At 49.0% G+C, this 13462-nt stretch overlaps 1 protein-coding gene across 2 annotated transcripts; it reads right to left on the bottom strand.

Annotated features, from left to right (window-relative positions):
* Positions 1-225: 225 nt before the first annotated feature.
* Positions 226-12616, bottom strand: LOC110085032 (BTB/POZ domain-containing protein KCTD5). Of its 2 annotated transcripts, XM_072982821.2 has the most exons (7): positions 12181-12616; positions 10927-11035; positions 9905-9996; positions 9368-9463; positions 8343-8468; positions 6470-6528; positions 226-2849 (listed from the first exon to the last, which is right to left on the bottom strand). In XM_072982821.2, exons 1-6 carry the CDS (start codon positions 12568-12570, stop codon positions 6484-6486), a joined length of 858 nt encoding a protein of 285 aa, XP_072838922.2. In that variant the 5' UTR covers positions 12571-12616; the 3' UTR covers positions 226-2849; positions 6470-6483. The 2 variants fall into 2 exon arrangements, with proteins under 2 accessions (XP_072838922.2, XP_072838923.2); XM_072982822.2 differs by lacking the exon at positions 6470-6528 and having other exon boundaries at positions 12181-12613.
* Between the last annotated feature and the right edge of the window lie 846 nt (positions 12617-13462).

Here is a 13462-nt window from a genome sequence, read left to right on the forward strand (position 1 = left end):
TGACAGCTTAAAATTACACCAGATCACCAGTGCCATTGTTAATATTTCAGAGACAATCCTGCAGGTCTCACGAGGCACAAAGTTCACATCTTAAAACTGTAAAAATCTAACCAATTTCAATAATATCTGGTTCACAGTGTAAGTGCCGGGGTGGGGGGGAAGGATTCTGCAAAAACAGCACACATGCTGTTTGGGGGAACAAGAAGAAAACTGATACCAGGGTAATCCTGCCTGCATCTATAAATGGAATTATAGATTTATTTTTTTGCAAAATCTAAATGTGCTAATCAAACCTACATTCTGCAAGGCAAATTAAAATACTTTTTCTTACTTAAAACAATTTACTCTGCTTCCAAACTGACAGACACAAACAAGCAATAAATTGAGTTACAAAAAGAAGTGAAGGATAAAGGAAATGGCAGGGGTAGAGGCAGCAGTTCATGTGAGAAGGAGAGCCATGGAGGATGTCAAAAGCCATCCCAGCCATGGCTTGGTTTCAGAGCTTTTGTCAAAATCTGCCTCCATTACTCAGTTTTAATCCTGAAGGCTGGAAACTCGCCTTTTTAAACAAAAGATGAAAACTGAGTTTTTCAAGAGGGTATGCTTCATGCCATTAGCCACATTCTACAGTAACAAATATTACAAAAAGGATTACATCCAAAATTAAATCCTAGGTTACAACTTTAATTTCCTGGTATAAATCTGGATAGATGTTGCATTTTGTTCAACATGCTTAAATTTCTTTTAAATTAAACCAACTCTCCCCGAATCAATACAAAGGGAAAGCCTGGCCTGTCGCTAAAATCCTCAGATAGAACAAAGAGGTATTACCATAAGAGCTACAGGCTATGACCCCCTCCCAAAATACCTTCTGACCCTTTATGGTTTTCCAGATGGAGTAGGGCAATGCCAGATCAAGATCCCCGCTCTGAGACAAGCAAGACACGTTACAGAGAGGAACCGGCGGACGCAAGGCATAAGTAAACCCCAAAACAGCAAACATGTCAAAATGAATTGGGAGGGGGCACAGTCACTCCCCTCTGCCCTGGTTCTCCTTCTGCAGTATGTTTTACTGTGGCCATCTTTAAAAGTGGCAGTTAAGAACACTCGAATCTACAATTTGCTCTTCAGAGCAAACTGTTCAAAGGAAGATCCTGAAGAGGCATAATCATGGCACCCTCTTTTTGGAAAACAAAACTTTTCAGGGCAAACAGTCACATTTTGTCTCCAGAATGTGTCCCAAAACAGCACAACACAAAGGAGATGAAGGCTGGGCCTCCTGCAGTTGGCAACTGGGTCCACATACAGATACGTCTTTCTACAGATATACATAAGAAAACACTATTCCTCAGCAGAAAATTAGCTAATTAAGGGAGGATGCCTAAAAAAGTACAAAAGTAGAAAGATTTCACTCTCCAGAATAATGACACTTTAGTGAAGTCAGTTGAGTTATAGCATCTTAAAAAAGGCAAACCCACCTATGCCCGTACTGAGGAATGCTTTGCCACTTGCTCTGCAAACCTGTCTTAAGTGGAAAATGTAAGACATGGGATGGGAAAGACAGCCAGCTCACAAATCTGCTGGGCAGAATTGGTTTGCAAAATCAAATCAAGAGGGCCAGCAGACAAGAAGAAATGCTCTAGGTGCTGACTACTACTCACCTCAGAATGGTAAAGGAACTGGTGTATACATACAACTTTTGTAAGTTGTTTAATGAAACAGAGTACTAAAAAGCCTCAGACAAGTGTGGACTCCTCTCTAAAGCAGAGAGATCCAAAGGACAGGCTTCTGAGACCTACTTCAAAGAACATGCTAAAAGTTTCATTTAAACACAGTGCTCTAAAAAGCTCCAGTTTTTTTCTTCACATTTATCACAAGCTTCATGAAACCACACACGTTCGACCGTGCTTTGTGAAAACACCGGAAAGAACTGCATAGATAAGAGAATGTAGAAATGACTGTAAACATCTGTTAAAGAACCACAAGAATTTCTAACCTGTAGCTGCAGAAGCTCTGCTTTTGGGCACGCAGACCCTCAGGCTAAGCCATCAAGACAAAGCACCCATTAAGATTTAAACAGCAGGCATACCTTCAGCCCTCTCACGATTCACAGGGACTTTCAAATATTTTAAAAAGATAACGCAACTTGGGGCTTGTGTGTTTGAAAGGCAAGACATTGTGTCATTTTTTTAAAAAAGGTCTTCAATCTGAATATGGAGCTACACCTCACTGTTAACACTTGCAAAAGCAAGTTTAGCAAAAAGGAAGACCCCACCCCCTCCCCTTCCCAAGATGCAGGCAAAAGAGGCTTCTTTCCAAGGAAGGGACAGGGCACAGGAAAGATGCTGGTCCTTTTCTGGAGCACCGTGGCTTGTACCAATGGCTTCCTACAGCCTTCTTCCACAAAAGCCCTGACCAGGGCTGCCCAATGCTAGAGGTCCACACCAGGGCTGTAATCTATACATAGCACCAAGTAGGTTGTCCTTGAACTTCCTGCAATTAGAACCCAAATGGCTTCACCTAGAGAGCACTGGACAGTGTGTGAGATCTCTTCAGTGGGGAGAACCAGCAGTAGGGTCAGAGTGCTTCTGTGGGATGACAATCAGCAGAACCAGGCCCCAAAGCCAACATGTGCGGTGGTCTTTCAAGACGAAGAGGCAGATGTCCCAAGCAACCTGCTCTGGATGTGCCACTTTGGAAAGTTCAAAATCCCGAGTCAACAACAATAAGTGTCTGAACAAGTGGCTTCCTTGTGGCGCCAAGCTTCCTCCTGTGGCAATTCCGAAGAAATGTCTTCCGCTGCCCATTGCAAGGCCCAGTTACATCCTTGAGCCCCTCTCCTGCAAGATCTGGAAACAAAGGACACGGTGAGGAATGATATGGAGCAAGATCCTCCGGCCAGACCTGCACCCTGGCCAGACTCACTCCTGTTTTGTCTCAACATCACCCTGGACTTAACCAAAAGCAAATAAAGGCTAACAAACAAGCAACCAATTCTTCTAAAAACACAGTGCAGAAAACTCCTGTGGCATTCAGTGGTGAACTAGCCAGGACCATTTGCTACTGCAACAAAGGAAGGAAGGAAGGAAGGAAGGAAGGAAGGAAGGAAGGAAGGAAGGAAGGAAGGAAGGAAGGAAGGAAGGAAGGAAGGAAGGAAGGAAGGAAGGAAGGAAGGAAGGAAGGAAGGAAGGAAGGAAGGAAGGAAGGAAGGAAGGAAGGAAGGAAGGAAGGAAGGGAGGGAGGGAGGAAGGAAGGAAGGAAGGACGGGAGGGAGGGAGGGAGGGAGGAAGGAAGGAAGGAAGGAAGGAAGGAAGGAAGGAAGGGTGGGTTTGGTGGCTGGAGCCAGACTGGCCAAATGCATGGGACAACCTGCACCACTTTGGAAGCCCTGCTTTCAGGGCTGCTTTATTCCTCTGCAGATGAGACACTCTGATCCCCATGCTCCAGAAAACAATGCAGCATATGGCCAAGTGGGAAGAGAAATTTAACCTGAGGAAGAAGAGGAGCAACAGCAGCAGCAGCAGCAGCGCTGTGGTGGTGGGGATTCTACCTCCTGAGAGAGGAAGGCAAGCACCTCAGGATGCATGTTGCCTTCTTGCAGCTGGTACTAAAGAGGCGAAACATCAAACCAAACAACTCCCGGCCTCTCCTGACAATCCACCAACAAGCAAGGTGTGAAGCTGGAGGAAATGCTGGATGGATCTCCAAAGACGATGTGGCTCTGAAGGACTGGGTGGGTGTATGAGCCATAGTACTCCCATCACCACTTCCTGTTGTAGGGTCAGGAACAGGGTTCAATTTTTAAAAGTCAGTTTTTTGACAATTTAAAGTAAAAATTATGATTTAAATCATTTTGATTTTTAAAATCAACTTCTCTTTCATTTCGGTATTTTCCCCAAAAGTTGACTTCAGTTTAGTCTGGAGCCTGAACAGCACAATTATAGAACATATTTCTAACCCAGAGCAGCTAATTTAAATGAGGTTCAAGATTCCAGAGCCAGAAAAATTACATACCCAGACCCTTTCCAAAAAACAAAAACAAACCCTTCAAGATATTACTTTTGTGCGTGATTTTTGAGAATTCCTGGAGAACAAGTGCAAGACTGGAAGAGGACACATATTGCCCCCATCATCCTAGGAAGGGAATGATTGGAACTAGTCTCCTTGACAGATTATTAAAAACCCAGTCTGTGAGCATCTGAAAATTAATATACCAATGTTGAATCTGACAGGGTTTGTGAATAGGAGGATGCTTAGAGGATGGGGCTGGCAGAGTTCCAGGGGTTGGAACGCCTGTGTGCAAAGCAAGGGCTGGGGAGCCTGCATCCCCACTGTGCCTCCAGACAAGGGGCCAACCCAGATCATCCAAGAAAGGCCATGTGTTGCTGAGGTTACACAACATGTGGGGCTTTGGGAAAGCTGCAGGGCGCCAAGAGAAAGAGAGGCTGCTCAACCACTTTTGGAGGGCCTTATTCCTCAAGAACCCCAGGAGAGTCACCAAAAACTGGAAATGAATTGACAACACAGCATTATGATGAGGATAACAGGTTTGCTGAGAACAGGTATTTCTAGACCAACTGCTAGGTAGACATGTGGGAGAATTCTGAGGTGCTCCTGTCCACTTGGTGGTGAAATGTTTTGTGGGTGAAGGAAAGGACGTGAGCCCCTTGTAGGGGACTGCCTGGCACGCTGCACTGAGCCCACACAGTTCCCCTCAAGTGGATAATCTCTAAGACTCTTTGCTGATGGCTTCCATCCTTTTAAAGCCACTTGATGATTTTATAGAAAGGCACACCAGCAATAATACACGATAAATGTGCTGCCCTAGTCAAGATACCTCCTTAATTCTGTAAAGAAAGTACATCCACACCCACAGCCCTGGCAGTTAAAGGCTGCCCCCTTGTGGATTCTGTTTTGAAATTGGGGGGGGGGGGGTCCCTGCGTTTTGCAATTCAGACCTGTGCGTTTTGGAGCAAACTTGATAAACACACAAAAGAGAGCTCACTGCAGGAGCCTCACATTTCCAAATGTCCACTGAACGGACAAAGCAAACACTACCACTGGATGATGCCAAGTCAAGAGAGTCAGAACACTGCAGGAGACGCGCTGCCCACTGTCGCTAGAAACCGAGAGCAGTTGGTAAGAACAGAAGTGGGATAAGGGAGCCAGACACGGACAGAACCTACACAGACCTCAATCATTCCCTCTCCAGGGAGGCCTTGAGGGGCTCAAGAGGGCATCGGCTTGCCACTCAGGGCCGCCACACACCCCCTCCCTTTCTAGCCAATGTAGGCCACGTTCCCTGATGCTTTTGCCTTTCCTCGTCCAGCTCAGACCTCTGCACTTTGCACTGCTCTCCTTCCTCCATCTTCCTTTCCTGATATTTCCCAGCAATCCTTCCCCTTATTCACTCACCTTGCTGTATCTAACAGGTCTGTTCTGGCATTAATGGACAAAGAGGCCCTTGCCCTGGGCAAACACTCCCATTCAGGATGGCCTTCTGATGACCGAGGGCAAGGGGGAGCACACACAATGTTGCACAGCCTTCAGTCCGTGTGACCGGAAAGAGGCGGCCCAGCAGGAGTGACAGGCCTCCTGTCACCCTAAAGACCACAGTGGCCCTCAGCCATGAAGGCCACCCTTGGGCCCTCATCTGTGCTTTCTCAGTGGGACGTTCTTGAGCTGCAGGCTTGCCTCACAGCCATCTTCGCTGCAGGGTTTGCACAAGGCATCCTGGCTGTCCAAAGCCTCATGCAGCTGTAATCTGTTCACTCCATGCCAGAAGCAGGAGAAGAGGCAACCCTCTCTCATGAACCTGAGCTCAGAAAGTGCAGGCAAGCGTGAGGGAGCTTCAAAAAGCCACAGTTCCCTCTGAGCAGACAACCTGGGTTGGCAGGAACCTAGATTGTTTCCCAAAACTGCCTTTCTGACAGCAGATGGAGCCAGAACACAGATGAACACCAAAAGCAGAGTTTGCTATCTCACTGAACTGAGACATCAAATACAATTCAAAAGGAGTCGGCTCATCACAGAATCTGTCAAGCTAGTATATGGACTAAAAATGGGAAACCCCGCAATTTATTGTCTTAAGGTGATAGTAGCACATTGCATGCCACTCTGTGGCCCAGATACTTTTTTGTACGTTTTCTGCCAGACTCCAAATGTTCCTGACTCTCCCAAATATCCTCTTGATTAAAATGTGTCCAGATGTCCCCTGACTGAGATTGGCATCTTCTCACAGTGAAAAGCAGCACAAAACACATTTCCTCTGAAGAAAGCCCACTGCAGCAGGAACTAGAGGAGCCAAGACACAACTGGACAACTAGGTAATCTAGTGACCCATCTACGAGTGCCCTTCAGCACCATCCCACCACAAGGGATAAGGCAGGCAGCTACAGACACAAAAAGAACAAGAGGCACCACTGGGGAAGAGACAGAGGAAGCAGGTGGGTGTGTTCCTAGTGCTCACCATGGCATTCACACTTAATCTGAGTCATTCATATCGCAATCCGTCTCCTCGTCTTCGCTCTGAGTTTCATGCAGCAAAGTGTAAAGAAAGGGAAGGGAAGGAAAAGAAAAAGAGTGAAGTTTGAGTCAAGCCAAACCAAGTCAAATGTTCTCACTGGGCACCGGGGGGGGGGGAGGCAGAAGGTGCCTCGGGGCTACTGCTCCGTTACTTCTGAAGGATGAGCTCCTAGGCTTCAATAACTACGCAATGCAAGGAAAGAATTCCCCCGTGGTTCCGCTGACGGAGAGAACAGGACTCCAAACTGCGAAGCATGGCCTGGATCTGGCTACGGGGGGGGACACCTGGCAGGAGCTGCAAAAGGACGAAGAAGCACTATACCTGAGGCCTCTGGGTAGGAGGGAGAACCACCCCGGGGAGGGGAGGGGAGGGGCCTCTCAGCAGCATTCTGGTCTAGCCCCTGAGCCACAGCACAGCAGTGGAAAGGCCAGCAGTCATGAAGATGGTGGACAGGCCTGAAAGAAGCTTACGGAGCAGCAGGGGTCGACTTGTTCCCAAGAGGAATGGCGAGAACCAGGCATGGGCCAAGTTAGAGGACTGTGGCAAGGCAGGATCCACCTGAAAAGAGGCTTGCTCACACTCAGGTCCTGACAGTTTACCTTCTGTTAAGGAAGGCAATTTCTGTCATACTTTCAACAGATGTTAAATTCCACTTTTCTGGTGGCTCCAAATACAAAACAAAAGGTTTTCAGTTTAAGAGTCTTAGTAACTCAAGACAAAACAGTGTTTGTTCATGGTGGCCTGGAAATACAGATTAAGAAGCTCTAGAATGCTTGTGTCTAAAGAATGCTGTATGCCTTCTTTCCTTTCTTGTCCATTTTTTTCAACTCACCCCCCCCCCACTGCTTTCTCATTATGAATGTACATTAACTTTTAATAAGTGATCATAGCTTTGGCTCTTTTGCAATCACATGAAAATAAAATCCTACATTTCAAAGCTGTGCTTTAACATAGGAGCTAGGACCATGCATAAATGTACATCTCCAGCTTAGTCACTCTGCATCCTACCATCCTCCAATGGCCTGTGGGTGCCTGTCCTTTGCCCATGTGCTAAGCACCCAAATAGCTCAATACGCCTCGTTTCCACCCAGTCTCAAACACCAGGGCTGCTCCACACGATGGGAGTTGAAAAGGGGTCACTCCCACAATGACCTTTAGATGCTGCCTCAGGTGCCAGAGGTCTGCTTAGGTCATCACTGAACACACCATTCCTGAACATACTTTGGCTTTAGGTACTGCTTAACAGACACAAACAGTAGCTTCAACATTTTTCTCCAGAGCCCAACAGCCATGCATTACAGGATCACCACACATAAACACCCAACCTTAGCTTCTAATTGTTCCCACTGCAAAATTACCAGAAGTCTGTAGATTTCCACTAATACAAGCCTTTCTGCTGGAAGTGTTTAAAAGAACACTTGAAGCACTTCTTCTGCGTATCGCTGAAGACAGGATACACTGGAAAGCTAACATGTTTCCTCTGCACTTTCAAAAATCTTCAACCTGCCCTCTGCAGCCTCTCTAAAAAGCCAGGGACCAAAGGGAGAGGCAGGGACTGAGGTACAAAGTTCAACACAGATGAGCTCCTTTGCTGTCACGTCATCTGATATCATTCACTCATTTGAGACAAGAGCAGATCGCAAACGTCATAATCAGCTTCATAAAATGTGGAGAGACACGTAGCATCTCGGAAAGCAACACAGACGGAGGCCCTCCAGGTAAGTCGATTCCTCAAAATCAGCTCACAAGCACCCATGATGGCAGTAGAATGCTGTGACTGTCCCACAGCCCCTACGCCCTCATTAAAGAGACCCACCTTTGCTTTCTCACTGGGCTCGCTGGCAGTGCCGTAAGGGGTGTTGTGCAGTTCCTTGGAGACAACACACAGAAACTCAGCTTGGTCTTCATTCCCATAGTTATAGGAGGATCCAATGCTGACTAACTGGAAAAGGAAAGGAAAGGCTCAGCACAGTAGCTCTGGCTCATGAGCCTTCAGCACAGTTGAGCAGGTTCTACAGCAACCCCACCCCCACCCTGAAGCAGTTCTGATCTAGGTCTAGGAGAATAAAATCACTGCAGCTAAACTAAACAGCCAATATGCAGGGCTTAAAGTCACACCCTCATGGCTCAATATGCTAAGGTGCTAAATAAAACTGAGACTCTCCTGGTTCCCCAGATGTGCAAGTAAGAGAGAAGATTATTAAACCATTTGTGGTTTGAGGCAAGTGACTAAGGAGATCGCATGCACACATGCGTGCACAAACACACACTAGTAGAACCCAGGTTCATCCAAATGAGCTGCATGGTTAAATATTCACGATTGAGGAAAGGGAGCACTTCTTCACCCAGGCACACTGTGGAATGCAGTGCCCCAAGGAGTTGTGGTCACTGTTAACACAGAGAGCTTTAAAAGAGGATCCACACACTGCAACAGTGATACGGGCAGGCCACTTTGACTTGCAGACATCACAGGATGGCAGGATGTGGTTTGTGCCAAGACACAACTGAGTGCTCCCACATGGCTACCCTGCAATGTACTGCAGGAGCTCTCAGCTACCCACAAAACACAAAATGTGGGAAATGGGAGTCAGGGTTTTGGAAGCTTTGCCTAGACAAGAAGAATGAAAACGTTTCTTAAAAAGGAGTTGAGAGGGGGCTGAGATGTCACATGTGGAGCAGTCTCCGCTCTTTAAAAAGCTTCTGCCCACCAAGATGAAAATGATACAAGTAAAGAACAATGCCCAGTATGGGTCATGACACCCACAACCAACATGGTGCTGACACATTCATGCAGCTCCTGTCACTTCACCAGCTGCTGTAATTCACACCTCACTCTCTTACCTGCTCAAATTTCCATCCATCAGACATTGTGGAGACCATCTGTGTGAGTTCCTCTTCCTGGCACTGTAGCACCCGGTAAACATGCTTGACCGGCACCTGTGGAAAATAAAAATGCAAGTAGAGAAGTGAGAAAGGAACAAAGATTCCAACAGCTGCATCCTTCCAAAACCTAAGCCAAAGTTTTGAAGTAATGCAGTAGCAGAACACTTTTTTGCAGTGTCATTTCATTGTCATTTCCAATCAAACCCGTGGCCAAGTTGTCCACTGTTGTCCACCACAAACCACAAGCATTGTAGTACTGCGCCAAACTGTGCAAGACATCTGTAGCTGGAGAGACATTCTACATAATGTGATGTGATGCAAAGGTTAACCTGATGAGCTAAAATTTAGGAAATCCAGGTTCAAGTCCTCACTCTATCACAAAACTGACTGGATAATGGCTGGCTGATCAATCTCTCTTCCTCTGCTGATGAAACAAGTGACATGGCCTGTGGCAAAAGCAAAGCAGAGTTTAAAAAAAGAGAAAGAGGGTCCCACCTGTGAAATTTTGCTGTCTCTTTCCCTTATTTTGTCCTTCACAAGTTTTATTAAGGATGTAATGTTGTAGAATTCTGCCTCTTCAAGTACACCTGATAAGAGAGGAAAATAAATTCAGCCAAGGGGACTACTGAAAACTCCCAAAGTTTGTCACCACCTATTGTCACCAGCAAGGCATCAAAAGGAGATAAAGTGGTGCCCCACTTGACGATTACCCCACTTGACGCTGAAATCGCTTCACGGCGATGTTTTTGCGATCGCTATTGTGACTGCTAAACGATGTTTGAAAGGGTGATTTTCGTTTTACTCGGTTCCCTGCTTCGGGAACCAATTCTTCGCATTACAACAATCTAAAAACAGTTGATCGTCGGGGTTCAAAATGGCCGCCCACTGTACAAAATGGTTCCCCGCTGTTTTTAGGACCGGAAAATGGCTGCCCTATGGAGGATCTTCGCTGGACGATGAGGTATTTCGCCCATTGGAACGCATTAACTGGTTTTTAATGCGTTTCAATGTTTTTTTCCCTGCTTGACAACAATTTCGCTCTACAGTGATTTTGCTGGAACGGATTATCGTCGTCAAATGGGGCACCACACTACTTTGATGCTCCATCTCATGGCCTCCCTAGTCTAGCTTTCAAAGCAACAGATCTCTGCTGCTGTCTCAAAAGAAGAGAGAAGCCAGACCCAGTCTTCCTGGGCCAATCTGAAAGTGCTCAGTACAGCATGCAGCAACCAATTGTGAAAAGCCACCCAAAAGGGGACTCTGTGAGAGTTCTGTGTCAGCACCCAGTCTTTCAATAACGGTTCAAGTTCCAAGTGAAGAAAATCCACATCTGGGTGCCACTGGGAACTTCAGGGATGCAAATGAGCCTGGCTGCACTTGAATGCTTTGAACCCACAGTTATGGCGGAAAAAGGAAAGCCAACCCAGGCCTCTTTCCAACAGGCTTTTCGCTGCGATTTTCCTGAAAGGAGAACTTCAAATAAGCAGCAGAACCACTTTCTTGAACAGCAAACATACCTTCCTCTGCAAGGTCTTTGTTAATGACCAGTTTCCCATGTCGGAGATAATTCAACACAGGTCCAAAGTAGGTCGGATCTCTGTCTATTAAGTAGGCACCTGTTTCATCCTTCAAATGTAAAGCATGTTTATTTAGTTAATATCTTACTGTACTCTTCAGCTATCATATTCTCTGAGTGGATAACAGACTATAAAATCAACATTCCATTAAGTCACTGTGGAGACGTCTCAAAGCGCTTCTAGCCTTGCACTCTGGAGCTTACTGGATCTGGAGAGAAGTCAATGAGTTTTGCTAAATTCTTGCCATTATTAACAGGTTAGTAGCTGCTATAATAGTCTGAATACTAACAACTGAGACTCAGAATAAATGACCTGACAGGCCCAGGCTTGCTCTCTCAAGGGACCAGGTGAGGACTCAGGGGCTTATCAGGAACAGAAGGGCAGGTTGGCACAGCTCACCTGAGCGAGCAGACAGCAGCTGTCTGCCAGCTGGGTCCCTCTGTGATGAAGTGTGCCTGTGTCAATTCGACCACTGCAGCTCCATAAACATAACAAGACATTAAATGAAAACTCTTGTTACAGGTTAAAGCTAACAACTGAATTGCTACTTTTGTAGCTACTGCTACCACTGGCTGAATATATATGGGTTTATATGGGGAACAGGTTAAAGAATGAGACCAAAAAATAAAAACACATACAAGGCCAAAATAAATAAATAAATAAAAGAAGAAAGGAAAGGAAAGGAAAAGCTTAAAGCCAGCAGCTTCACAGGCCAGAGTCTCCCTGGGACCAGGCCAGGCCACTTCAAAGTCCGCCTGAGAGCAGTGCATGGCAGGCGAAATATCTGCTTTTCCCGCTGGCCTCCAGGTTTGTCCGCCTTCCTTTTTCCAGGTCCATCTCTAGCTATTCTGCTCCCCAGATACCAGTTTCTCTGTCCCGCAAAGGCGGCGATGACTGGCCGGCCACGGGCAAGGCCGTCCGGGCGACCAGCAGCGGCGGCGCCTGGCAGTCTTGGGCCCGGGAGCGGCCTGAGGACGGCGGAGGCCCCGGCGCTGCCGGCCAGGGGCGGTCCCTCGCCGGCACAACGAGGGGCTCCGTGGGATCCCCTCGGGCCCGGAGGGCTCCTGAGGGGCCCGCCTCTGGGCCCGTTCTCCCGCGGGAGGCGAGCCCCTCCGCCTGCCCTCCTTCGAGCGGGGCCTCCCGCGGGAGGCCGGAGGAAGGGCCGGCGAGAGGGAGGCGGAGGCGGCCGCTCACCTTGTCGGAGTCGAGGTCCGGGTCGGCTTGGCAGAGGCGGAAGAGGAAGCTTTTGGGGTCCCTGCAGAGCGTCTGCCGGGTGGTGAGGAAGCAGGTGCCGCCCACGTTCAGCCGGACCCATTTCCCGGGGGCTCCGCCCGGGGCGGCCGCGGAGGAAGAGGAGGAGGACGACGACGACGGGGGGGCCGGCGCGGAGCCACCGCACCACGATGACGACGAGGGCGACGAGAAGGAAGAAGAGGAGGAGGACGACGAGGACGAAGAGCTGGAGCTGTTGCTGCAGCGGCGGCACGAGGACGAGGCGGCGGCGGCGGCGGCGGGAGTCCCGCCCAGGCCGAAGCCCGGCGGCGGCGGCAGGGCCGGCAGCTCGCAGGAGCTCTCGGCCGCCATCCCGAACGCGCGCCGGAAGGTCCGTCAGGGAAAGGCGCCCCTTCCGCTACTGCGCATGGGCGGGGACCCGCCTTCCGGGAAAAGGGCGGGGGAGGGGGCGGGGAAGGAAGAGGAGGAGCGTCGCGGGGCGTGGCCTGTGGCTCCTCCTCCCGCGTGCCTGTCGCGCCTCCGGCTTCCGGGATCCCCCGGCACTGTGGCGAGGGGCCTTGGTCCCAGCGGAATGATGGGAGTTGTCATCCCGCCTCAGTGAGGCTGTCCTATTTGGGGAGCACCTTGAGAGGGCAGGATTCTCTGGAAAAAGGCAAGAATGTTGGGAAAGGCAGCAGGAAAAGAGGGGGACCCAACAGGAGGTGCCTCCACTCCCTAAGGAAGCCACCGGCTTGGGTCTGCCGGAGCCGCGCAGGGCTGTCGAGGACGGGCCCTGTTGGAGGAGATGATCGCTCCTTTGGGGGGCTCTTGGCCACCGACTGCCCCGGGGCTGCTCTTCAAGGCGGCTTTCAGAGGCTTCCTAGAGGTCACCCAAACGGAGGAAGGCGTGGGTTGGCATGCCGTTGCCGTTGCCCCTGCCGGCGGGTCAGGGCTGGCACCTGCATGGGACCAGGCGGCCTGAGTCCAGGCAGGGTGAGCTCAGGGTGGCGGCTCTGTCTCCCTGCAGGTGACGGGCGACTTCAGGACCCCGGGTCTCCCTCCCTCTTTGCCGGCTTGAGGAGCCCTTGGGGCTACCCTGCAGTTACCAGGCGGGGCTCCCTCCAAGAAGATGCGTGGCCTCCTCTCGCAGGATGACATGGAAGCACATCTGGCCCAGGCTTCACTTGGGCAGAAAATGCTGGCAGACATGCTTCAACTTTAATGTTGCTTTTGTTTACCATTTCCCAGAATGGTATTTGCTTGA

The sequence above is a fragment of the Pogona vitticeps genome, chromosome 13 (genome assembly GCF_051106095.1).
Source record: "Pogona vitticeps strain Pit_001003342236 chromosome 13, PviZW2.1, whole genome shotgun sequence".
Classification (NCBI taxonomy): domain Eukaryota; kingdom Metazoa; phylum Chordata; class Lepidosauria; order Squamata; family Agamidae; genus Pogona; species Pogona vitticeps.